Source organism: Dromaius novaehollandiae, chromosome W (assembly GCF_036370855.1).
Source record: "Dromaius novaehollandiae isolate bDroNov1 chromosome W, bDroNov1.hap1, whole genome shotgun sequence".
In the NCBI taxonomy this organism is placed as follows: domain Eukaryota; kingdom Metazoa; phylum Chordata; class Aves; order Casuariiformes; family Dromaiidae; genus Dromaius; species Dromaius novaehollandiae.
In genome coordinates, this window is record NC_088130.1 from 5,313,164 (window position 1) to 5,340,687 (window position 27,524).

General features: G+C 46.3%; 1 protein-coding gene across 1 annotated transcript; it reads left to right on the forward strand.

Annotated features, from left to right (window-relative positions):
* Positions 1-11,768: 11,768 nt before the first annotated feature.
* Positions 11,769-22,351, forward strand: LOC135324295 (thioredoxin-like). Its single transcript, XM_064500260.1, has 5 exons — positions 11,769-12,079; positions 18,123-18,227; positions 18,904-18,963; positions 20,397-20,462; positions 22,131-22,351. The coding sequence occupies exons 1-5, from the start codon at positions 12,056-12,058 to the stop codon at positions 22,191-22,193; spliced, it is 318 nt and encodes a 105-aa protein (XP_064356330.1). The 5' UTR covers positions 11,769-12,055; the 3' UTR covers positions 22,194-22,351.
* The last annotated feature ends 5,173 nt before the right edge of the window (positions 22,352-27,524 follow it).

Here is a 27,524-nt window from a genome sequence, read left to right on the forward strand (position 1 = left end):
TTTTCTACCCTGGTTTTATTAGCACCGATTTGTGAGTACCTCTTGGGGATTGACATGTTACTGGGCAGAGATATTCAGACCCTGCAAGGATTGTTCTCCTTTGGAAAAAGTCCTGCATTACTGCAGGTGAGATACATTACTTTGATTAGAGGGTATCCAAAATGGGACCCAGTGGGTTTACTGGCTCCCCTAACTGTGGTGCAAGTGAAGCAGTATAGAATTCCTGGTGGGGAAAAGGAGATTCAGGAAACTATAGATGCTTTATTGCATACTCAAATAATATGCCCTGCCCTGTTGGCTTTCAATAGTCTTATTTGGCCTGTTTGGAAGCCTGATGGTTCATGGTGTATGACTGTGGATTATAGGGAGCTAAATAAAATTGCCTCGCCATTAGTGGCCATAGTACCTGAAATGGTAACTCTGCTAGAAGGAGTGGGGAAATGCCTGCAGGAGTGGAAAGCTGTCATTGATTTGGTGAATGCGTTCTTCTCCATCGCTATATCCCTGCAATCGCGAGATCAGTTGGTGTTTACATGGGATAATAAGCAATATATGTTTCAAGTCCTTCCTCAGGGCTATAAACATAGCCCCACCATTTGCCACCAGATGACCTCAGGTGATCTCCCTTCCCCCCCTTACAGAGTATACCATCCATCATTATATTGATGATATTTTGATAATGAGACCTTCTAAAGAATGAGTGTGAGAACAGCTATCATTGCTAGTACAGCCCCTAGAGGAGCGGGGGTGGGCTGTAAACCCTGAGAAGGTACAGGGGCCGGACATCAGTGTGCAATTCTTAGGGATAGTCTGGAGGTGGCAGACGAAAGCTGTCCCTGAGAAAGTGCGCAGTACTATTCAACCATACCCTGTTCCCACTGCTGTAAAACAACTGAAAGATTTTGGGGGCCTTTTGGGGTTCTGGCAGACCTTTATACCCCACTTAGCATATTTAATGTGGTCACTACAGCGTTTGATCAAAACAAGTAGCCAGTGGCAATGGACTAAAGAGCAGCAGCAAGCCTTTGACTTTGAGCAGCAATGAGGCGGTGGTCCAACATTCTGAATTAGTCACTCCATATGAGGGACAACCTTTTGAGATGGAGCTACCAGTTTTGGGGGATACAATGTCTTGGGGGCTGTGGCAGCAATGTGCCCACGCAAGCCAGGAACCTATAGGTTTCTGGTCCTGTTCCCTCCAAGGGGCCACAGCAAGTTATGCACTTCTGGAGAAACAGCTTTTGGCTGTGGTGTAGGCTTTGCAGGATACCGAATGAGTTACAGGACGTGACCCGGTGACTGTACACACCCCCCTCCCCATTCAGGCATGGGTGATGGATGATACAGTCAGGGCCCATGTTGGGGTGGCCCAAGCTGCAACTCAGTGGAAATGGAAACACTGTCTACAAGCCCGGTTTAAGGGGGGAGAAAGAACATGAGCACCCCGCATGCAACCTTGTTGGGGGAAGTACGTTTTGAGCAAATGCCTCTATTGTCTGAGCCAGAGGGGCTGCCCCCCCTGCCTTTGCTCCCCCAATAGAGCCATTACCTATCCAAGAGGCCCCTCCTTTTAAGACGTTATCTCCTGAGCGAGTACAAGCCAAACCGACCCTAGCAATCCCTGCTCGGATATCTGTAATGGAAGGGGGGATTGCCCCCTGCATACTCGCCTCTGGGCAGGTAGCATTCTATACATCTGAGCAACTTATGATTGCTGAACCAAGAGTTATAATACATTTAAGACTTGACTGCCCTTCACAGTGTGTATGGCTGTTTACACCTTTGATACCCGTTAAAATAGCCCCACTCTTATTGACCTCTTCTCAAGATTGATCTTTCCAGGTATCCATATCCACGCCAGTGAATGTCTCACAGGGAGCACCAATACTGCGAGGAATTCTGATCCACAGTGCCGGAGTGCCTCAAGTTCAGCAAACCCCCTCAGTGCACCCTTTAGCCAGTGTGTGGGTACTAACTCCTCAAAAGGAAAAACAACCTGGCACTGTTTTAGCAGATGGTCCAGGAGCCACTGCTCTAGTCCTTCCTGATGGCGATTCCATGCCTTTCTGTCTTCCCATCAACAGGTTATCATGCTGGCATCTGGAAGTTGCTGTTGGAATGTTGCCTCTTGCTGACCACGACAGATGCCCTTGATCTACAAGACCATCCAGCTTCCCATGTAAATACATGGATTTGGCTTTGTGGATCGGGACATCTAATTGGCGTCACGGACAAGGATACCTTGAGACGAGAGTATCGTACAACCGTATGGTGTGCTGAGCGATTGTGTGTGAATGAGACGTACGAACAAGTACGAAGCGAGTGCGGAGGTCCGATCCGTGGTTCTGCTCTCCCGCAAGGGAAGCGGCAGGAGACGAACGAAGCGTAAGGAAGGGAGTGAATGCTGAGATCTTTAGTATACTAGTTTACGGTTTGGCTTCCTGAGGGTGCATAGGGGAAACTTGGATTTTAAGGTGTGACCCCCTCAGGACGGAATCCCCTTTGTAGGACACTTTTTGTAGTAGCTTACGGTTTGGCCTCCTGGGAGCGTATAGGGGAAACTTGGACTCCTTTAAGGTTTGGCCCTCCCGGGACGAAATCCCCTTTGTAGGATATGGCTGCCCAGAAGGCAGGCGATTTTTGTGAGGAAATCGAGAAATTGTATGACCTTTTGGAAATACACCGTTCTCGTCCCTCACCCCCGGGACGAGACTGGGCACGGGACCATTGGTTCCAATTGCAAAGTGTGGTGGACCGAATAGCGGTCTTGCAAAAAGAAGCTAAAGTTAAGAGAGGAAAAGGAAAAGCTGTTGTTTGCGCCGTGCTAGGAGCGTGCCTAGCAGCTGCAGTGGAGGACAGGAAGCGGGCACCTTGTCAGGCAGAGGCTGAGGTTGCCTTGCTGCAAGCGGTGCTAACGCCGCTGCAAGAACAATTATGGGAAACCAAGCAGGCGCTGGAGGAGGAGAAACACCAAAATGTGATACTGAAAGAGGAGCTAAGAAACCAGCTCCTGAGGGAGGCAGACACCCTCGCCGAAACTGAGATGTTGCTCGAGGGAAAAGGGGTATGCCAAATGTACCCCCAAAGGGACCTGAAAAGATTAAAGGAGGCCGTAGATGGCCCACCCCATATGTGCCCACTAGTCAAAACAGTATATATATACGAGGACGACAGCGACAACCGTCCCCAGGTTGTTACCAAAGAAATCCCTTTCACAGCTACCGAATTGGCCAAGCTGCGAAAAGATTTTGCTAGAATGGCTAGGGAATCCGAAACCGAATGTGTGTGGAGGGTATCCCTGTCTGGGGGGGGGATGGGATCCTGCTATCTGAAAAGGAGGCAGAGGGATATTGGGGCCCAGGCGTGTTCCTGATGACGGGCAATCGCCGAGCCCCGTGGTCCCTGACTCAGAGGGCTGCATATTGGGCGGGGGGGCTGAACCCTTTGGAAAGGGGGGATCCCCTAGCTATAACAGGTTCCATCGATCAATTGCTGGAAAGCGTACAAAAGGCAGCTTGTCTGCAAATGATGCACGATTGGGAACTCAAGCCGAGCCTGAGCTCTCCGATGTTATTGCCAGTATATCCCGAGCGGATGACGCCCCTAATACGGGGACTTCCTGATTCCCTGAAACCTATTGGGATCCAATTGCAGGGGAGAATCCAAGATGTGCCCCGCGAGGAGAGAATCGCGGCTGCCCTGGAGGGGACGGTAACCACTGAGCATCGGTGGCTGGGGAAAAAGGTGTGGACCTGGGGGGAGGTAGCCCAGGAATTGATTAATTATGGGAGGAAATACGGGCCAGTCAGCTGGATTTACCAAAGGGTGGAAACTAGGGCCGTGTGGGCGGCAGAGCCAGCAAACAAGCCGCTGGCATTTTCTGGGAGGAGCCCAGACTTAGCCAGAAGAGAAAGATCCCTGACCTGGCAGGGACTATGGCAATTGGGGCTGCAAAAAGGCGTGCCCCGAGATTTGATGGATGGGCTCCCGACCAAAAAACTAGAGCTCCTGGTACGGAGGTGGTCCGGACAGGGACCCCCTGCCCAGACCGAACCCCCCCCCCCCCCCCCCCCCCCCCCGGTGCTGGCGTTAAACGTGGGGGAGGAGTTCGAGGAGGACAAAAGGGTGGTGGAAAAACTGGCTCCTCGGCCCCCTCAGGGTGAGGCGGGAGGCGGGAGGCACAGGGTGGATGTTTATAAGACAGCTCACCTGCAATAACAAAGGAGATTTGTTAATTACTGTAGTGGTGGGGCCGAAGAAAAGGCCTGTAACTTTTTTAATTGACACAGGGGCACAAATTACAGCACTAACATGGAGTGAGGCGGAACGGTGTGGCATCTCGGTCCCGTCCAAACACCTAATAGTTTTAAATGCTCTGGGGAACACCCAGACTGTGCCCATGACCCCGGTAACATTGTGGTTACCAGGGGAAGAGAGTCCTGTGGACACCATGGCGGCTGTGGGGCCTGAAGGGGAAACAGTGGCGGGATATCCAGAGAAATTCGTGGTCTTTTGGTGTTCCTCAGGTCAGAAGACTAACCGGAGATTTTGGTGTGGCAGTGCGCTTGCTGCAAGCGGCGCCTCCCCTCCCCACTTCCCGGCTGACTAATGTAAAACCCTATCCGTTACCTTTGGTAGCAAGAGAGGGTGTTACTCCAGTATTGGAGGACCTGAAAAAACAGGGAGTTGTGATCCTGGCACAGTCCCCCTTCAATTCCCCTGTATGGCCAGTTCGAAAACCAAATGATAAGTGGAGATTAACTGTGGACTATTGGCAATTAAATAACAATACAGGCCCATTGATGGCAGCTGTGCCAAACATTGCTGAATTAATAGCGACTATCCAGGAGCAGTCCCACCCTGTGATGGCAACAATTGATGTCAAAGACATGTTTTTTATGGTCCCTTTGCAGCCTGAGGACCAAGAGCTTTTCCTGGGAGGGACAGCAATACACCTTCACTCAACTACCTCAGGGGTACAAGCATTCCCCTGTGCTAGCCCATCATGTGCTACCACAAGAGCTCGAAACTGTCCCCATACAGGTGGGAAAGCTGGCTGCAGTGTGGAGCGTATTCCAATGCAAAGGCCAGGCTACTTCCCCTGTACACATCTACACAGAGTCATATATGGTGTTCAAAGGCTGCCCGAAATGGCTTCCTTTTTGGGAGCAAAACAGCTGGGAGGTTAATAGAATGATAAATGTACTTGGAGAGCAAAAGATGCTAGTGGGAAAACTCACAAGATTCACACAAAATGGATTATTCCCTCCTGACCCGAGGAGCGAGTTTGTTCTTATTTCTGTTGTCAAGGGTGGCGATCTGACCAAGATGCATCTACTGCTCTGGACCATCCTGATTCAAGGACGCATCCACGAGGGCGACGAACGACCACTCCTTCTACTTTCCCCCAACCCATTTAATCCCTTCGAGAACAACGAGTTCATGTTGCTGGCAAAAGCAGTAAGCCAAACTTTCAATTTAAGCCACTGCTGGGTTTGCAGAGGACTGCTAGGCTTATCAGCGGGCCGTGGACGTCCACACCCCTCACCCCAGACCAGATCGTAAGCAATTACAGCAAAACCGCGGACGACACGTGGAACGACAGTGGGACCTGGCCAATTCAGTTTCCAGCCATGGGGCAATATTGTTGTACCCAGGAGGGAGGGATTGAAGTGGGGGAAAGTCAATGGACACTCACTTGTAAGACACTCGATAAAGAAAGGAATCTCCAGCTATGGATGTGGCTCGATGAAACGGGGCACAATTGGGGACGTGAGGGATACTGGTCAAACAAAAATGAAACTGTAACTCTCCAACGACCCAATTATCCCTCTTACAAGCGAACCTGTGAATGGAAAGGCACCTCTGGGGCTTGGTATTGTACTGGCCGAATAGGTGATGGGGCGACCACATTTTTCAGCCCTCTGGGCGACAGAGACACAACTTACTTTCAATTCCCACCAGGGATAGACGGGCCATTTGCTCAGGGCATCAGAGCTAAGAAGGGGCATTATTGGATCTGCGGACACGCAGCATATAATTTTTTACCTGCAGGGTGGTCGGGAATTTGTTATATAGGGATTATCAGACTGTTTTTCCTTTTACCAGAAACAGGTGGGCCTCGGCTAGGCGTAAAGGTATATGATAACCTCGGAGACAGAAGGGTTGGCCATAAGACGCAATCCGTTAAGGTAAATTTGGGTGGGACGCAAAAATGGGGAAACAATGAGTGGCCTCCTGAACGAATAATTCAACATTACGGGCCTGCAACCTGGAATCCTAATGAACTGATATCGGGGGCGAGAGAACCAATTTACAACCTCAAAGTGGCTCTAGAAATTACCAACAAAACCGCTGATGCAATAGATCTTTTAACTCTCCAGTCCCAACAGATGCGCACGGCAATCCTTCAGCACCGCATGGTTTTAGACTACCTGTTAGCTGAAGAGGGAGGAGTGTGTGGAAAATTGAATATTTCCAACTGTTGTTTAGAAATAGATGATGTAGGCAAGGTAGTTCTCCAGTTAACCAAAGATATTAGAAAAATAGCCCATGTCCCCGTCCAAACCTGGAACGGCTGGAGTGGCAATTTGTGGTCCTGGTTACCGGGGGAACCGTGGGTGAAACAGTTAATATTGTATTTGTTAGGTGCAGTTGCCGCTTTAATGTTTTTTACCTTGTATAATTCCTTGCTTTGTTCAATTAATCCGACATGTTGTGTCAAATATGCAATTTGTTCCTACCACCTCACCCGACGACATAAAGAAAATCCGTGCCATCCATCGGCCACAGCCAACCACAGTACCCATCATTTAAACCCATTCCCAGTTTATCCTGAAGGAGGAAATTGCATATTGACATCCATACTGTATTTGCCAGCTGTTATACCTGTTGTAACAGTCACTTACCTTGTTAACTCAGTTTTGATGTTTGTTCTGTGAAGTTAAATGTTGCTAAAATTGTTAAAGCATGAACTTGCATTGGGCAACACCTCTGTTTAATCACTGTTAAGCACCTTTTACCCGAACCTATATCGTTCCTTTTACTCTTCCCGCGACTTGTTCTACCCTTTCTATACTTCCTTCTGATCTCTATCTCATATCACCACTGTCAACAAAGGCTATGAAGACTTCAGGAAGGAGACATACCAATCAATGTTTAAGTCACGGGGTGGTGTGGCGGACTGATGAATGAATTTTTTGCCTTAAACATTTCTTGGTGCATGGGGTGCAGGCAGGCCACAACCCCGAACAAGCCATCTGTCCCTGGCGGAAACAGGACTGGGCTGCTGCGACCCCCCCGAGATGGTCTCCCTGCGACCACCCAGGACACACCGAGCCTGCACTGAACGAGACCACAATCGGGCAGAGACTTGGGGATCTGGACTGTAAATTATTGTCCGTTTTTAGCACAACTTCTATAAAACGTGCTTGGCATGAGTGGCTAAATTTGCTGAAGCCTTAGGCCGCACTCCCTAGTTCAGTGAGAAAGGGCCCCAGAGCTGGTGCAGGCGGGAATGATAAGGGAGTTACCAGCAATTTGCATTCCTGTGCACTGCTGAAACAGTGCTAATTGCAGGAGTTACCACCTCTTTGTCAGGACCTTGAGAGCTAATGGCTGGACCCAAGAATGGAGACACACCTGTCAGCAGAAAGGACAACAGTAAATGGCCTACCTAGGGACAGTGATGAGACCCAATAAGGAGCAGGAGACCCCAGACCCAAATATTACTATTGGTCTGAACTACCACGTGAGGGGTGGGAAACTTAATTTGAAAAAGCTATAATTGCCGAGGGATTTCTTTGTTTGGCCCCCCCTCTCGCTCCCTCTCTCGGCCCTTGTCCCTCGTCGGAGGCACCCAGCTTGAGCTGATTCGAACGGAGTCAGCGGAACATCATCGGCCTCGGAGTGGTGGTAGCTAGCTTCCTCTCTCCTTTTCCAACTTTCTCTATCTTTTCCCCTTACCCTTGTTCTGTTCCCCTCTTCCCTTTGCCTGCCCTTTGCTTTTCCCCCACCTTTTCTCTCCACTTCGTGGAAAGTAAAGTTAAAAGGTTGTACAATATTTGACCAGATTTAGCATCTTAATCTTGTCCTTGGGATCGTAACGAAACCCTCCCGATATTGGATCGGGACAGGCTTGCACAAAGATCAGCTAACCTCTCTGCTTTCTTTATTGCAGGAGGATGATCAATCTAGAGCCCTTGCCTCTTTAAATAGAGAGTTGGGAGCAGTACGGCAAGGAACACTGCAAAACCATCTAGGGATCGACTGTATCCTAATGCGATATAACCACAGACACCATGACTTTGCTAGGATGTGCTGTTTCAACATCACTGTTGAATTGGCATCTACTGAGAGTGATATCAGCCATCTATGAGACATCCAACATAGCTGGCAGAACAACGGAGATGCCTGGCTGGCTAATTGGCTTTGCTCCCTAGTGGGATGGCTGGGCCACCTCATATAAGGAGAACTCTTGTTTATCTCTTGCTTTGTGTTATGTTATGTTTTGATTTCATTACTTTGTAAACTCCCTTGCCCTCATACCCCATGCCCTTCTGAGGATTGGCATGGCCTGTAACTAGCTTTCCATTGCAGGGGTGGAGTGTTAGGGAAAGTGCGGAAGAATGTCAAGGAGATAGATGATGGAAGCTAGCCAGACTGTTCCGTCGGAAAAGGAGCATCAACAGGGCATGTTGACCCATAGTCACGTGGTTGAGCCTGTGCCAGGGTGGTGCTGCACCTGGGCTTTGAATCAGGAATAACAATGAGCTCAACATGCTTACTGCGCATGTGTATAGTGCATAAAAACTTCATCTAGTGCCCCCCCCCATAGTGTTCCTCACCCTGGACCGACACTCAGTGGTGCCAGGGATCCCCTGCTCCATTATTGCCTCGATTGGGGAAAAAGCTGGGGAACCCCCGTTCAGACGCAGAGGTAATAAATGTTCCATATCGACCATTGTATGCCTTGTGTTTGTGTATCTGTCCCTGCTGGGAGTCCAGGTGGTGCCCCTGCCTCACCCTTACAGTGGTCTTGTTATTGTGTGAATTTTTTCCTCCGTTTTCAAAAGCTTATATTAGGCACTCAGAGAAAAGAGGTCTGATGTATGACTATCCAATTTGCTTTTCACGAGTTTGTAGAGAAAGCCCAGCAGGAGCTGGCCACGCAAAGGTGTTGGGGCCCTGACTGTACCAATAAGTCTTAATTGCCCTGGCTGGCCCCATCCAGGACCCCCACCCTCTGCCCATGGGCCCAGAAGCTTCATTTAAGTTCAGGCCTCAGTACCCAGTCCTGGCCCAGGCAGTGCTGTAGGTAGGCCTGTGTCCAGTCTCGTCTCCTGTCCTGGCGTACTGATTGGACTTCCTGGATGGACTGTGGACTTATGGTGTAGGTGGCTTTGTCTCCAGTCCTGTCTCTGGCCACATCTCCTGCTGCTCCTGGCTGGACTCCCTGGATGGATCGTAGACCTGGCCCCTCATCTCCTAAGTGAGATTTATCACCTACCAATTGGGAGTACACCAAAGGGAAGATCCTTCTGAAACACAGGAACAGGCACCAAGAATGAAATAAATGCAAATAAAAAAGGTTCCATTAAAGAGTCCCATTGTTTTGAAAAGCTGAAAGGAATTAAACTTTATATGGAATATTTCTGTTTCTGGAAGAATTTTTCCAAGAGGGGAACTACTATCATTAGCCCTGTTTATTATTTTTAGTATTTATAACTGGGCAAACATAGCTTATATAAGTGAATGCTTCTGAAGTGTAGAAGGCCTATGACCCATGAAGCAGGGATTCTCTGCCCTAACTTGTCCTTTTGGTGGTGGCACAAAAACAAAAAAAAAGTTTTTCATATCTGATTTTTCCTATCTGCTGGTTCCTGCCTGCTTTTTAGCTTTCCAAAAATCATACCCCCCCCCTTACATAATATGGACCCAGATGAAACTACTTAAGAGGCAGCACCAGCACATCTTATTCCAGCAATGCAAGCTATAATGTCACATCAGAGAAGCAGCACTGGCCTGAAGAGGAGGGAAATCATATGGGTCTGGGTAGGATTGGTGTCTACGAAATACTTCCTGCTCATCATTACACAGCATTTTTTCCTAAGTCACTGAGAGCCAAGAATAATGCAAGGTTTGCCCTCAGCATGCATACTGCTGTAACTAATGCTGCACAGAAGGGTGCTTCACCATTTGATCAAAGGTTATTATCAAGGGAAAAACTCCCCCACCTACTACCCTGCCTACCCTTCTCCTTTGCGACACACTGGAGCCCACTGTAAATCCAAGGAAATGTGTGCACAGTGATAATAGTCCAGTAATATTCTCCCCTCTGGCTTTATTATTAAAGTAATTTCACACTGTCAGAAATGAAGCCAAACCAACCAACCAAACATGCATTTCTCTCAACATCTGCTTGTCTTTATTAGAAAGACAGGTGCCAGCGCCAGCAAGGCTGTCCTATCACTTTACCCTTCTTTGCCCCACCTAGGGTGTTCTCTAACTATTCTTTCCAGAGCACATCAGCAATGACTATCTCCCATCACTGTCTGGTGTTATGGAAATTAGGCTCTCAGGCCACCATAACAGGGTCCAACCCTAGGTTCCCGCAGAAAAGTTCAGAGCCAAATCAAGGCAAATTAAATAATTAAATTTTAATGACGCGTGTGCAGTAATTACAGCTCGAGCTGGGTGCCTCTGAAGAGGAACCCCAAACAAAGAAATCCCTGGGAAATTATAACTTTTTCAGATTAAGTTTCCCACCCCTCACGCGGTAGTTCAGACCAATAGTAATTTTGGGGTCTGGGGTCTCCTGCTCCTTATTGGGTCTCATCGTTGTTCCTAGGCAGGCTGTTTCTTTCCTTATCTTTACTGTTGCAGTTTCTGCTGACGGTTGTACCTTCGTTTCTTGTTGGGTCTTACTGTTGTCTCTCAAGGTCCTGAGAAGGAGGAGGTGATTCCAAATCATAACAATTAACACTGCCCCAGCAGTGAGCTGAGGCTTTGTCCCTCAAGGTCCTGATGCCCTGCACAGGCCTTATTTCAAAGCCTTGACATCCTCCCTTTTGGAGTGTGAGACGCAGGAATGCAGACTGCTTGTAGCTTCCTTATCTTCCCAGCTGGAACCAGCTCTGAGGCCCTTTTCTTACTAGACTAAGTAAAAGTTCATTATTTTATCTGAGTGCGGCCTAAGGCTTCAGCAAATTTAGCTACTCGTGCTAAGCAAGTTTTATAGAAGTCGTGCTAAGCGGCTACCTCTAGACAGTTTCAGTTCACTATTCTTTAACATCTGGGCCCTGCATCTCCCAATGGATCAGAGATGTCAGCATGCATGCAGATAGGCACAGGGATGTGCGCAGCATAGGCATCATTTTTGCATGCACGTGCACGTACAGCTGCAGGGCAACACATACACAAAACTGGACCCCCCCCCCAGTCCAGGGCAAATCCTGCCTCCTGCCTGCCTAAACCCAGTTAGCACTTTGTTGCAAGAAGAAAGGATTTCCCTCTGCTCTTCCCCCTTCACTGCAGTGACCCTCATTCCTTTGCACAGCCCTGTCCTGTTCTGCCAGGCTGACACACTGCAGCTTCCCCCCCCCCCCCCCATACTGCGCTCTTCAGCCTCAACTCCTCCCCTCCCCCAGGAACACACATGAGGGGCCAATAGGGAGAGACTATCCCACATGCGCAAACACTCCAGTGTACGTCATCCAGATGCCCCAGTCGCTCAGTTTTCTGCCTCCCCCCCTCCTCCTTCCCAGGAGAATCAGAGTTGAAGAATCGGCAGAGCTCCTGTCCAAACAGGAAGGGGAGGGAGTCTGGTGTGTGTACAGTGCGTCCGCCAGGCTGGCGAGTATATAAGGCAGGGCTGGCCTAACAAAGGATTAGTATTTTGTAAGTGATTAGTCCGGGTTTGTTAGGTAGAACCTGCGAACAAGTTAAGGCCACATTGTTCCCCCCCCCCCCCCGCAAACATACGCATGCTTGCTCGCACCTGTTTATCTCCCGAGGCAAAGCCATAGCCCCTTCAAATCTCATCTGAGCAGTAGCCATGGTGAAGAGCGTGGGGAATCTGGTGAGTCCTTTCCCACTATGGTGGGGCGTGCGCCCTCGGGGGGGTGGTTGGTGTTCTTGCGGCTGGGGCTTAGTATGGGGCCACCCGCTTTTTTACCCAAGGGCAACTATCTCTGTGGGGCTTGCTGCCTCTGAATGGGGAGGGGGTGGCTAGAGTCAGAGATTCCCTTACTGCCTTGGCCAGCTGCGCCGCTGGGATGGCACTGCCCGAGTACGGAAGTGGCTCCTTGAGGGAAGGTAGGGAGAGATACAGACCTATTTTCCCCAGGACTGGGTGCTTTGTCTTGGGTGCTGGGGCGGGGGTCACTTGTTCTTTGGTCTCTCCTTTTGAAGGTGGCTATTCTTTTCCTCTTTCGCTCCCAGTGAGTTGCTTTTTCTGGCAGCCCCATAGTATGATTGGCTTGGCCTTCCATGCTTCCTGAGCTGTGCAGAAGTCATGCAAACTCTGCTTTCTCACAGTGTGATAATCCTTTCTCTGGGGCCATGGGCTTGGAGAGGGGTTGTTCACAAAACAGGTGGGCCTCTTTCCATTGAATAAGGGAAAAGAGGGATGTGGGTGGTCATGGAGAGAAGTCAAACAGGAAATGCCTGAAACACCTTGGGCATTGCCTCGGGCATTTCCTGATACTCATGGAAGTGGCATTGGGAGGTATCTCTTAAGCCTTGATGGACCCTGATCTGTTTGCAACATTAACACTGTAGGGAAATAGACTTGTGGATGAGCTGCTATGCATTCAGGTTGCACACAATTTGGCTTCTGGGACTGCCCAGGGTAGAAAGAAGCCCTGGAGGAAAGATGGGAGGCTGTGAAACAGGCTACTTAGTGTAGAGGTCAGGGAAAGAAGTAAATATGTCACCTAATAGTTGAATTGTCCAATAGATTAAAAGGTTTCAAATGATCAAGCCACATGAATCTATGCTTAGCTTCATGATTTCCTCTTTTGGAGGGATCAGGCTCTTGTTCTTTCAACCTTCAAGAAATCTCAAGTCTTCCTTCCCTGTATGCCAGAATCAGGGCTTCATTGCTTATCCTAATATTTAAGTCTTAAGATAACTTGTCTGGGCCTGTAGGTAGGGGACCAAGTTGCTTTCTTGATAGAGGTAGGAAACCAGGAATATCAGCCAAGTAGATAGGAAATTCAGGGAAAACTGCAGTCCAGTTGCCTTGACTTGAAAGGAATTACCAAGAGCACATTCCTGTACTGGAATAACTGTGTAGATCTAGACCAATTTGAATAGCTGCTGATATAACAAATAGCTCCCTCGTTATGGTGGTGTTTAACTTGTGCTGGGTTAGTACATGGAACATCATGGCTTGGATAGTTCTGTGAATACAACTGGTGGTTTTGGGATGAAGAACTGTAGTGAAGCCTTACATCAACACGTGGGGAATAGTTTGCCAGTGATGAAATGGTACGTGGTCTCATGTACAGTGGCTGTGATAGGTCATGGACAAGAAAAGGTTGTTTGTTAGCAGTAACTTCAAAATATCTGAATGTGCTAAATAAACCTAGATATTTAAATCTTCCACAAACTTAGTGGGCTCTATATTATGGGAAAGTCTTGTGTTGGGCATGTCTTGTATATTGAACTTGAAATTTGGCTGAAACTGACCTGTCTGTAAGGGGGAGGGTCTCAGTAGTGCTTTCTGAAACTGAAGTCAGTTGATCAGAACTTGGTGTGTTCTCGGTTGTGCTCCTATGTAGACGGTCTTCTATAAAAGTGAAAAGCATGATGAATCTCCTTTGGCCCTCTGAGGTCTCTGCTTCTGATGAGAGCACAAAGTATTCTCATGGCAAATCTTGAATGCATGTGAAGATAGAAAGCTCCTTAAAAGTAAGATGGACCAAATGATTCATCTCAAGTACTGTCAGGGGAAAAAGAATGATGGCTTGAGTTGAGTCCTACCTCAATCAAATTCTGCTGTTTGGCTTCTTTCCACCAACCCCTTCTACACTGGGGGGTAGGAGAAGGGGATAACTTCTTGAGTGAGGACTGAGTGAGACTTTTTAATGTAGAATGGAGTGGAGACTGGACAAACTTGACTATGCTATTCCTCCTAAGCCTGTTCTAACTAAAAGTGGGGTAGGATTCTACTGGTCTCCCAAGTAGGAGCAGAGACATTAGTACTGTCTGAGACTCTAACTAGTGTGCACTCGGTTATCTCACACAGTTCCTTCCCTTCAGGGAAAGGGTGTGGACTCTCTCAGTGGACACATTGATTTTTAAATACTACTTTTTGTCAACAGCATCTGCAGTCTTCTGTTTTGAAGTCCTGGTTGCATAGTATTTCAGGGTTAATTTTGTTAAGTAAGGAGGCCTATCCTGCTCAAATATGGAAAGAAAAAAAATCCTCTGCGTGCTTATTAACTTGTGTGAGCTGACTTCTTTAAAGCAACTTAAACTTGACAGCCAACTAAATGTCCATCTTCTAACTCACACCTCCTGAGAAACTTTGTCTGTAACTGTTGAAGAATGACTGGCTTCAATGCTATTCTATTGGTCCATCTCAAGTTCCTACTAGTGGACAGAAAGAGCAGTATCTCAAGACCTCAGGTTTAGAAACCTACCTAATCAGACAAATGACTCATGTAAATAGTAGCATGCTTCACACTGACTGTCTCTCTGCTATTTCTAAAGCAGAGGAGATCTTGTGCACCTACAACTTCAGATGTGGCATGTACTAGATATTACAGTCTTAGAACTGCTCTGTGCTGTGGAGTTCAATCAGTTGATTTTTTGCCATTCTGTTTATGCTCCCTCTTGTATTGTCAAAGATCTAAAAATCATCTAGTAACCAAATAATGCTCAGCTTCATACAACTGACAAAACTGATTCCAAGTCTAAGAGCAACTTTTTTCAGATGTTGGAAACATTAACATTTAGTTCACAGAATAGTTGAGGTTGGAAAGGACCTCTGGAGATCATCTGGTCCAACCCCCCTGCTCAAGCAGGATCAGCTAAAACAGATTGCCTGGGACCGTGTCCAGGCAGGTTTTGAATGTCTCCAAGAATGGAGACTCCACAACTTCTCTGGGCAACCTGTTTCAGTGTTCAACCATCCTCACAGTGGAAAAAAGTGTTTTCCTATGTTCAGACAGAATTTCCTGTGTTTCATTTTGTGCCCATTGCCTCTCTTCTCAGTGGTGCCCAGTGACATGATGAGTTCAGCTCTGTCATCTTGAGACCCTCGCATCAGATATTTATAAACATTGATAAGATTCCTGCCCTGAGCCTTCTCTTCAAGCTAAACAGTCCCAGCTATCTCAGCCTCTCCTTGTATGACAGATGCCTCAGTCCCTTAATCATCTTTGTGGCCCTTCGCTGGACTTGCTCCAGCATGCCCATGTCTTTCTTGTACTGGGGAGCCCAGAACTGGTCACAGAACTCCAGATGCGGCCTCATCAGTGCTGAGTAGGGGAGAAGAATCATCTCCCTCCACCTGCTGGCAATACTCTTCCTAATACAGCCCTGGATGTTGTTGCCCTTCTTTACCATGAGGGCGCATTGCTGGCTCACATTCAACTTGTCCACCAGGACCTCCAGGTCCTTCTCTGCAAAGCTGCTTTTCATCCAGTCGGCCTCCAGCCTGTACTGGTGCATGGGGTTATTCCTCCCCAGGGGCAGGACTTGGCACTTCCCTTTGTTGAAGTCCATGAGGTTCCCCTCTGCCCATTTCTCCAGCCTGTCAAGGTCCCTCTGAATGGCAGCACAGCCCTCTGGTGTCTCAGCCACTCCTCCCAGTTTTGTATCATCTGCGAATTTGCTGAGGGTGCATTTGGTCCCATCATCCAGGCCATTAATGAAGATATTAAATGGTATTCGTCCCAGTATCGACCCCTGGGGTACACCACTAGTGACTGGCCTCCAGCTGGACTTTGTGCTGCTGATCACAATCCTCTGAGCCCAGCAGTTCAGCCAGTTTTCAGTCTACTTCACTGACCACTTATCTAGCCCGTACTTCATCAGCTTGTCTATGAGGATGTTATGGGAGACAGTGTCAAAAGCCTTACTAAAGTCAAGGTAAACAACATCCACTGCTCTCCCCTCATCCACCAAGCCAGCCTTCTCATCATAGAAGGCTATCAGGTTGGTTAAGCATGATTTTTTCTTCGTAAATCCATCCTGACTACTCCTGATCACCTTCCTGTCCTTCACGTGTCTGGAAATGGTTTCCAGGAGGAGTTGTTCCATCACCTTCCCAGGGAAGGATGTGAGGCTGACTGGCCTGTAGTTCCCCAGATACTCCTTCTTGCCCTTCTTGAAGACAGGGGTGTCACTGGCTTTCTTCCAGTCCTCAGGAACCTCCTCTGATTGCCATGACCTTTCAAAAATAATTGAGAGTTGCTTCGCAATGACATCAGCTGGCTCCCTCAGCACTCATGGGTGCATCCTGTCAGGGTCCCTGGACTTGTGTCTGCCCAGTTTGTGTGTTCCCTAACCCTATGTCAATATAGGGGAATGGAGGGGGAGGAGACAGAGGAGCCCTTAATGTTTCCCTAGTTTAAGAACTGTTGATATAAGATCAGTGACTGACACCTTTGATATCAGAGTAAATTGATATCAGTAATCAACATGAGAGAGTGGAATACTTGACCAGCATATCAGGTTGCACTTCTGAGAATAGCTAGTGTGAAAACTTATCCACAGGGAAGGTGTACTGCAGTGTGCATCTAAAGTTATGGCAAGTTATAAAGGCTGTCATGTAGCATCCTTAAGGTTACAGCTGGCATTGGCAGGGGAGCATCTTCTTATTTATCAAATGTACTTGTGAAAGACTTGACCATTTGCACTCTGGGCTTTTCACCTGTATGACATTCTCTAAGGGGGAAAAATAATTTGCAGGACTCCAGTCTCAAGTTACTTTGGCTGACTGTTGAACCTGTTATTAGTTAATTCCTATTGGAAAACTTGCTCCTGTGTAGCTGTGACAGTAATTATTGCTTTGAGCAAAATATTATCAATGGAGAACTCTTGTGCTCTAGTCTGTTTAGAGTTGAGTAGGGTAATACAGCTACCTTGTATGCATGTACTCTGAAGTTTGAAATAGCAACATAGGCCAAATACAGCTGTCAATTTAAGCTACGTGAAAACAGTTTAATTTGAGCAATATTCAAGTGGCTTGTATTTGGGGGTGGGGGGGATGGCTTTGGCAGGAGTTAGCTGGCTAGCACTTTCTACTTCTACCTGAGATACTTGGCTTCTGCCAGTAGAAGCCAGTTCATTGCTTTTAATGCTTTTTGTTCAGCTAAAACATACTGTTAGCCAGTGAATTTTTGGTCTAAAATGATTGAGTGTAAAGTTCTAAATCAAAGGGCAGTGTTCAGAAAGGACTGCTCTGATGAACAGCATAAGCTAATTCAAAGCTCTAAATCTAGCTTTGCTGTATCAGTGCTTTGGCTAATAGAATTGCTTTCCAACTTGCTTGACAGAATACGTAAAATACTTGTCCTTTAAGATGTTATTGCTCTGAAGTGTGGTTCTAGCTAAAGTATGTCAAAGCCATGTTGTGTGGTATAGCCACTGATTGTCAAAAAGTACCATAAGGTGGGAAAGTGTATAAGGGCTGCCGTTCCTTTTGAATTCTGCAGAGGAAACTGTAGCCTAAAAAGAAATGAGAAGCTTTACAGGGAGGACACAAGTGGGGAAATCAAATGTTAAGGAACACAAGGGTCGAAGGATGAAATTCAGAGTGTGATACTGAGCAGAGAAGCTGGAGTTGGGGATACTAGGCTAGATGAGCTTCTGATATTACCTGGTATTGCTGCTATTGAGTAAGTTGAGGTGACTGAGCATTGTCACTTCATTCCTAACTGAACATCCAACCAGAAGACGCTGGCTGATGCCAATACACTGATGTAAGCACTTCAATTGTGAGTAGCTTTTGTGCTGATAGAAATTTCTCAGTTACATGAAAAGTATTTAAAGATCTACCAAAGCAGTGTATGAAGGCTGAGGGCAAGATAGCTTTGGGATTACTCTAATGTACTTCGGAAGGAGGAAAAGCAAATGGTATGCTTAATCTGTTTGATTTTTTTTTCTAGTCAGAATTTGAGGCAGAACTGAAATCTGCTGGTGAAAAGCTTGTAGTAGTTGATTTTTCTGCCACTTGGTGTGGACCATGCAAAACAATCAAGCCCTTTTTTCACGTAAGTAGCCTTTCTAAATCTGTTCTGTCAGCTGAGTAACTTAAAGCAGGTCCAAGCAGTTTTGTGCTGCTTGACAATGGGAGGGAGACATTTTTGCCTAGTGTGATCACGATCGAATTTCCCAGGGGGAAATCATTTAAATACCCACTTAATGATTGCTGGGAAAAATCAACTGAATTTTGGTTCAGTTTAAAGTTGAAATCCGTTAACTGTTGCCCTAATGCTAGCTCTGCATCAAAGGTCTCCAGGGCTTCTGTTTCAACAACTGGGGATAATTAAAACATTCTTTTTTTAAGTTCAGTTGTATTCTAGTTGGAACAATATCTCTTGGTAAAACATGAGACTGCACTGTAGCATTCTGTTGTATTTTGAATGTGGAAGATCTTTACTTTGTACTAGTGCCTTGTGATAGTCAAGCCTTTTCCCTTGGTGAGGAAGGTGTTAGAATAAGCTTAGATTTGTCTAAGGATTAAGTTCCAAAAGACTCAAATATTGGGGACAAAAGATTTGATTGCTGTGCTGGTTAGGAAAATAGCTGCTTTAATGTAATAAAGCAAGTCTCATCATGGGGGTGAGTCTCCAATATTATACTTCCCATGAGCATGTGTTTTAAAAGAAGGCTTTTCTGAAGTGACGCTGTAACTATACATTTTTTTTTCTCTTCCCTGTCTTCTAGAGTTTGTGTGAGAAGTTTGGTGAAGTAGTGTTCATTGAAATTGATGTGAATGATGCTCAGGTATGGTCCCGGAATGCTGCCTGGTGATGGCAGCTAATGAGCCACAAAAGTAGCAATGAAGCACTTAAGTAGCTGCAAGGTCACACTTTTATATTGAGAGGATTAGGGATAGGTTGTTTCTTTGAGGAACAGAGGTAGGGGGCTTAGTGACTCTACTGGAAAAGCAGTGAGTTTTTAGGACACCTGAACAGAATGTCAGAGGCAAACTACATTGGGGTGTTTGCAGGTCCTACCTCATGCATATCATAGGGGTCAACTTAAGAGCATTACTTCAGAAGTTCAGGAGGTCTGAGGCCTTGAGCTGTTGTGCTGTTATCTTCCCTAAAACTACTGGATCACATAACCGCCTGGTGGCCTCAGTCTGGTCCTTCTACTACACTTCAGATGTTAATTCTGGCCCCATTTTTCCCTTTTCATGTCTGAAATTAAGTGGGGTAAAAAGTCTGCTTTGTATCAATTGCTGCAAGATAGTGTGGATACTCAAACAACCTCAGTGTGAAAGAAGAGCTGCTGTGGGACTTTCCAGAAGACTTTTTTATTAAAAAAAAAAAGAGGGGGAGGGGGCAGCCTTCCCCTACAACACAACTCTGTTATCAAATGCCTGTAAAAGTTGATGCTTTGTTCCCCCAGCCCTTGCTGAAGCATTATAATTGGGCTTCTGAGCCACTGTTCCTAGCAGAATTGAAATGTAACAAGCAAGAACCTACCTATTGTAGTTTAACCAAGCTTGCACAAGCAATACTTGGGTTTGAAAATAAATTTACTTCTGGTCAGAATGGTGGAGACGATCAAGGGCTTGCTGGCTTTTTGCTCCGATATGGGATGCTGTCCACTTTCTAGGATTACTCGGGTCCTGAATGATTCCATTACCTGCTTCAATCATGTGATATGTTTTGCTCGTAGCTTTTTGGTCTTGGATGGCTACTGAATTCTGAAGCATAGTGGAAGACTATGGCACAGATCCAGAGATAATTGAACATGTCTTGCATGGCTGCCCCTAACTGTAGCAGGTTGAATTGTGAATATAAGCCATTATTCCTAGGCCTGTGTTCTTGAGCTGTACTTGAAGTAGTTGTGTCCAAACTTCAGCAACCACCAAGCTATTCATCTGTGCCTGCTTATAAATGGGGGTGTTCTGATGCATGAGGCTCAGCTGCTTTCTCAAGCACTGTCAGGTTATAGACCTGATGATCAGGTATGTTTGCTGTCAGATGAATTAGATGCTGAAGGGAGGATCTTGTAGGCTTGTTATAGGGAGATGCAATGTTGTGCTGCTTTTGTGGAAGTGATAGACTGACAGAGGTGCTGTTTTACCGGTTTATTAGTAATAATGGCTTGGTTGTGCCATTGTCTAATCTGAAGAGAATCAGTGGGTTCTAATTTTAACAACCTTCAAAACTGATCAACTGAAGACTGTCTCCTGTCTCTTCTAGGATGTTGCTATGCACTGTGATGTCAAGTGTATGCCAACATTCCAGTTCTACAAGAATGGAAAGAAGGTAAGATCTGTCTCTTTTTTGAACTCCAGCCTGTTTTCTCTTGCTAGCATGCCTGGGGTACAAATGGCTTTAGAGCATTCAAGAGCAAGTTCATCTTGGTGCCTGAAGAAATGCTATAACATAGCATGGGGCAGTAGCTCACCAATAAAACAAATGCTTAAGTCAGAGCTAATGAACTGAGCTAGTGTTATAGAGCTTTTATATATATAGAGAGAGTGTTATAGTGTTATACTCTTTAGGGGCAAAGCTTCATGTAGAGTTAGCAATGGGGTTAGGAGCCTGTGTTGAGCCTGATAGCCTGCTTTTGTTTGCTTAGCATCCTGCTCTAGTTGGTCTTGGCTACCATTTGTCTGCTGGATGCAAAGTTTGTTACTGCTGAGACTTGATGATATGTCTAGAGAATCCCACCCAAATGAAAGCTTCTAACATGGCTGAATATACAGACAAGGCCAAAGTAACTGGTTGAGTGCTCTTAAATGGGTAGTGCAACTTGATGTGAGATGGTGGTCCACTGTGTCAAGGTATTAAGTAGAGACCTCCTGTCTGTTCCACCTGGAAGTGCATGAGATGAAATGCAGGACATATTTTGACAAGTTAGTGGGCTGGCTGCATGGAGCACTTGTGACTTAGTATCTGCATGGAATAGACTGGCTTCTGAACTAAATGTGTCATCTTGGTTGTGTTAAAAGCCCCCAAGGTGGTATGAGCCTTGAAACATGCTTTGAAGTCCGGGGGGGGGGGGGGGGGCGTTGTCTGGGTGTAAGCATCACGATGGAAAGTGATAGGATTTTTTCCTCTAAATGTGGGCATCAGATGTTGGGCAGACTGCAGCCTGAATCAATATGGAGTTGAATACTGGATGAGAGTAACAATGTACCTTTGTTACTCTCCTCAGGATAAACTTCATCTAGATGAACCAAAGGTAATGGGGTTTGCAGAAATGGTGTAACTAGGATATGACAGTAGATAAAAAGCTATGCTTGTCCATTGTGTGACTGTTTTATTTTGGGTGACCTCTACAGTTTTTTTTCCCCCTTCTCCTTTTGAACACATGAATATCAAGAAGTAGATTTCATGACCTGTAGTGTATTCTTCTCTGTCCTCCCTCCACCCCATACACACCCTTAGGTAGTGGAAGACAGAGCCAGACTTTTCTCAGAGGTGCACAGCAAAAGGATGGAAGGCAATGATTGTAAAGTTGTAACAAGGGAAAGTGCATAAAACTTTCACTAAGTGGTTAAGCACTGGAACAGATTGCCCAGAGGTTGTCACAGCTTCATCCTTTGAGTCTTTGAAAACTCAGCTGGACAAAGTCCTGAGCGATCTGAACTTTGTTGTTAGTCCTGCTTGTGGTGGTGGTGGTGAACTAGAGGCCTCCAGAGATCCCTTTCAACCTGTATTTTTGAGTCTATTATACCACTGCTGCCAGACTGAGTGCTCTTCCTCATATATAGACAGCTCCATCTGGCTGTCTGGTTTGAGCATAGGCTATTGTCCAGCTTGAGCTGAATGGGAGATGGATGGGCCCTTTAAAGCTCTGACAACTTGGAGGTGAATTGCATTAGTGGTGGTAGAGGAGAATACTTAAATTCCTTCATGGATACTGTGGAATTAGATATTGTGAAATATTTTGTGCGGCACTGCCTAAAGAACAAACTATCTTTACAGGTGCAAGAATTTTCTGGGGCCAACAGAGAGAAGCTGGAAGAGACCATTGAAAGTCTAGTCTAGTCCCATCTCCAGCCATGGGCCATTTGGAGCACGACTGCTATGCTTAGGCTAAATCAGTCCAACTCTTCTACTTAAATCTAATCAAGCTAGCTAGAACATGTCATGGAAATTGTCTTCTTGGTCTACGTAAATGAGTACAATAAAATGTGAATTCTTCACTTTTGGATATTATTTGGTTTTGGTGTGTGAATGGAGATGAAGTCCTCAATGTCTGGCAGTGAATGTTGGGTGGATTGCCTACTTCTGTGCTAAAGCTTTCTAGGAACAACAGTTCCTGTCAAATGCAACCTCATTTGTCACTGGGCTATTGCTGGGAGGGAGTGTGCTGGACAAGGAGAGCAGTGACAGCTGCTTTAGTCTGTCATCATCTTACCCAGGGGCAGTGGCCATCTCTCATCTGGAAGCCAGGAAAGGAGGTGGTTGCCAACAGGAATGGGTTTATTTCTTCTAACCTCCAAACAATAGTGAAGGTAAAGCTCCTTTTTAGCTGAAAGCTCTCTTAACTTAAAAAGCCTCAAAGCTATTAAGCTTGGTCTGAGGCTTTAGACCCAAGGGTTGGTGTTATCCTTATGCTCAGATGTTTTTAATACATCCTTGGAAATAAAAGGTAGCCGAGTCCTGTCTTGTATGTGATTAACATGACAAAAATGACTTTTTGCTATTGCTAGTAGCAAAATATGTTAGTTTAAGTTTGGCTGCCTCATGCCCTGGCAGTAAACTGGAGCAAGCATGACCTTAAAAGGTAAGATTCCTAGTGTCTAAAGATTATTTCTCGTTTATCTTGTCCCTTCCCCTTAGCCTTTTCTTCAGACTGAACCAACCTAGTTCTCTCTGTTACCTTATGTGATTAAAGGCTCATCTGCATAAACACAAAGGAGCACAGAGGAACAATGATAGGCAGAGGAACCCCAACAACCTAATCAGAGCAAATGGAGCACCCTGACCTGGCTACTCCCAGGACTGTCACAGAAGAACAGTCAGCATCGGCCCTATTGGCTTGGTGTGACACCCACCAGATGAGTCAACAGGAGAGGCTTTCCCCAGATCACCTTACAGACTGAGGGGGTTTACTGCCTATAGGGGTATGGGATTCATTATGGGATGCAGGGGAAGAGCGCTTTGGGATTGTACAAGACTTACTATGGGATGCTTAAGGAAAGGCCCAAAGGTGGGGAAAGAGGGATCAAGGCAATTTGGGGAGGAACAAGTGTGAAAACAGAGGGAAGAAGGGATAAAAGGGGTGGGTAGTGTGTAAACAGGTTGCTGGTCAGTACACTTGTCTGGCCATGTCCTGCACCTGATCAGCGCAGTCTATCCTGTCATCTGATTAAATTCCATTTCTAACTATTTTCCTGGGTGAGGGAGCTTGCTATTCTGTGTGGATGTGTATATATGGAGGGCTAAGTGACAGCAACTGGAGAAGGGAACATGGGTCATAGGGACCTGTGTGTCTGGGGCACCAGCAACTGGAGAGATCAGAGTGCATGCATATTTGGGGGAGTGGGTATGTCTGTGTGTAATTGCTAGTGAACATCAAGCCACACTAGCCAGCAAGTAGGATAAGCGGTTTGGGAGCCAAGTATTGGAGCAACCATAAGTCTGAGCTGAATACTGGAGAGACCAGAGGGTCTGAGAGTTGGCTACTGGAGGATCCAGGGAGTCCAAGCTGGCTACTGGAGAGACGGTGGGGTCTGGAGGTTGGCTACTGGCAAGGCTATACGTCTGGACCAGCTATCATGTGTTTCTCTGTGCATGAGGCAACTGGGAGACCAGAGGATCCAGGGGCCAGATACCAGATAGACCTGAGTGTCTAAGGCCAGCTACTGGAGGAATCCATATTGTATATATGTATATATTTTCCATTAATGGGCTTTCATCCTGATCAGCCAGCGAGGGGAAACAGATGAGGCTGTTGGTACTGTTACAAGACAACCCTGAGAAGCTCAGAAAGAATGTTTGAAGTAGGTAGATTTGGATAACTTCTATCTTAGATAGAATTTGCTTAGCATGAGTAGCCGCACACTTGCTTAGCATGAGTAGCTAAATTTGCTGAAGCCTTAGGCCGCGCTCCTAGTTCGGTAAGAAAGGGCCTCAGAGCTGGTGCAGGCTGGAAAGATAAGGGAGTTACAAGCAGTCTGCATTCCTGTGCCCCACTCTCCAGAAGGGAGGATGCCAAGGCTGAGAAATAAGGCCTGTTTGGGCGCCAGGACCTTGGGAAGCGAAGCTTCCTCTCACTGTTGACACAGTGCTGATTAAGGGGTCTGGATTATGTCCTCTTCCTCAGGGCCTTGGGAGATAACACCTACTGACCCAGCTGGGGCAGTGTTAATTGACCAGGACCTTGAGGAGCAGGGGTGGGATCCAGGGAATGAAGAAATCACTAACCAATCAGTGTAAAAGGGAAAGTCGTAAATCTGGCAATTTGTGTGTATAAATGCTACTTGAAAAGTTGGGGGGGGTGCTTGATTTGTGGGAAACCACCGAGCACCCAGGCTTGCGCAACTCTGAAATAAATAAATAAATGTCTCTCCTGAGTGTGTAATTATTGGCTTATTGCACACCGGGCAACGAATCCGCTTTTCGGACAACAGTTTTTCTGGCACCCCAGATGGGACTCTCGCTGTAAAGCCTTGCCCGGATCGTCTTGCCAGTTCCGGCGGGGAGACACTGCTCATCGGACTCCAGCGCGCACCGACCGTTTTGTTCGGGGACTCTGTGAGCACCCTCCCTGGTCGGAACAGGTAAGCGACTCAAAGGTGCAACGCAGTAATTATTAAGAGACATTGCATAAAGGGTATGATACAAGGGTAATTGGTTGTGGTAACCAAAGGTAAGCTTTGTACACGTTTGGACAGTGACGACTGGAGTGTACGAAAGCGTAATTGGTAAGAACGTTCTTTTAAGGGTAATAATATGGGAACAGGACAATCTGTGGGGGTATCCTCCTGTTCTCCTTTAGGATGCATCCTGAAACATTGGAGTAAGTTTGGTGGGAATCCTTTAACAAGGAGAAAATTAAAGGAATACTGTACTCAGTGGTGGCCAATGTATAAACTGGAGGATGAGGAAAAATGGCCAGAAATGGGAACGCTAAACTATAATACAATCTTGCAACTTATGTTGTTTTGCAGAAGACAGAACAAATGGGATGAGGTCCCATATGTAGATTTGTTCTTCTCTCTGAGAAATGATCAGGAAACTAGAAAAAAATGTAAGCTATTGATCTCTGACTCAAATGTGTTAATGATGATGGGAGACAAAGAGAAAATGCCTCGGTGTTGCTCTGCTTGTAGCATTGGGAAAAGATGTTTAAAAGTGGGTGATGAGGAAGAGGATGTACAATTATTGGTCTCTCCGGAAAGAGATCAAGATAGTGTCCATAGCAGAAATGAGGGAAGTGAGGCATGTAGCCCAATTGCAGGCAGAACTCGGGCTACTCGGGCTCAACATCCCGCGATTCAGGCCCCGCTGCGTCAAGCAGTCGGACCAGACGGGATGCCTGTGTATGTGAAGGTCCCTTTTTCAACTACAGATTTAATGAATTGGAAGGAGTCTGCCGGGTCGTACCGAGAAAATCCAGAGAAAATGTATCAGTCCTTTAAAATGATAATTGAGAATCATAATCCAGATTGGCAGGATTTACAGGTGCTTTTAAATACTTTGCTTTCACCTGAGGAGAAAAGAATGGTATTAGACAAAGCTCAAGAGGAGAATGAAAGATAAAATGCCAGAGACGGACCAGACCGTTTTATGCCGGCCCGGGAACCGGGTTGGGATCAAAACACAGGGGCAGGCAGGTTAATGACTAAACAGTACCAACAGTTAATATTATATGGGGTAAAGCATGGAGTGCCTAGGCCCAAAAATATTGCGAAACTATATCAAGTCGCACAGGGTAAGAATGAGGATCCCTCTGCATTTTACGAGCGGTTATGTGAAACTGCCCGAAAATGGACAGACTTGGATCCCGAGGACGAAGCAAATAAAATAACTTTTACTACATTATTTGTAGGACAGTCAGCACCAGATATAAGGAGAAAGCTTCAGAAAGTAGATGGTATGTCGGGGATGTCAATATCGCAATTAATAGAAATTGCATATAAGGTGTACAATAACAGGGAAGAAGTAGAGAGAAAGGAAAAACAAAAGGAGAAACTGAAAGATAAGAGGCAAAATGCTGCAATCTTGGCAGCTGCATTTGCCCAGGCACAAACTCCCTCTCAGGGAAGGGGTTTTCCGAAAGGACAAGGACGTGGAAGAGGGTATAGAGTAAGAGGGAATTTGGGAGATAGAATTCCGCTAAGGAGAGATCAGTGTGCAATTTGCAGGGGGAAGGGGCACTGGAAAAATGAGTGCCCGAAGAGACAATCAGATCATTGGAAACCTCAGTCTGCATCTGTTCCAGAGGCAGATTTGCTCATGATTGGGACAGAGGATTCAGACTGATGGGGACCGGGGGTTGAGGAATTGGATTCCCCAGCCGAACCCCTGGTTTCAGTAAAGCTGGGGAACGAAACAGTTAAATTTTTAGTAGACACTGGAGCAGCATATTCAGTACTAAATAGCTGTAAGGGACCAATGGGTAAATTCTCTCTGCCAGTAATTGGGGCCACGGGAAAGCGAGAGGTCAAACCTTTCTTTCAACCAATTAAATGTGAAATAGGAAATAAGGTGTTAACACATGAATTCTTATACATGCCAGAATGCCCATTACCCCTAATGGGGAGGGATTTACTGAATAAACTGGGGGCACAGATAACCTTTGATCAAAACAAAGTTAAGGTGCACATTCCACAAAGTAACGCCTGGAAGGCACAAGCATATATGTTGCAGAAAGCACTGGATTCTGAACAGGTGGAGGATGGACCAAGCGAAATTCCCTCTGAAGTAATGGACGCAGTAGTCCCTTTTGTCTGGGCAACGGAGAAATCTGGAAAAGCCAGATGTGCAGAACTGGTAAAGGTGGAATTAAAACAAGGAGCTAAACCGGTAAGGCGCATCTTTATTACCACTTCATGAAGAGGGGAGGTTGGCTCATGACTGTCTGCAAACTATTGAGCGAGTATATTCCAGCCGTCCAGATTTGAGAGATATTGCAGAATCCAGACTGGGAATTATTTACCGATGGGAGCAGTTTTATAATAAAGGGAGAAAGAAGGGCTGGATACGCTGTTGTCACTTTGGAAGGAGAAATCGAAGCAAGATCGCTACCAGCAAATACATCAGCCCAGAAAGCAGAACTGATTGCTTTAACCCGGGCTCTGGAATTATCAGAGGGAAAACGGACTAATGTGTTTACAGATTCAAAATACGCCTTTGGGGTTATACATG

What these genes read in the sequence shown, in the direction of transcription:
- LOC135324295 (XM_064500260.1), top strand. Translation starts at nt 12,056, where the DNA reads ATGGTGAAGAGCGTGGGGAATCTG. An exon ending in TGAAGAGCGTGGGGAATCTG is followed by an intron (nt 12,080 to 18,122) that starts GTGAGTCCTTTC and finishes TTTTTTTTCTAG; the next exon opens with TCAGAATTTGAGGCAGAACT. An exon ending in TCTACAAGAATGGAAAGAAG is followed by an intron (nt 20,463 to 22,130) that starts GTAAGATCTGTC and finishes CTATCTTTACAG; the next exon opens with GTGCAAGAATTTTCTGGGGC.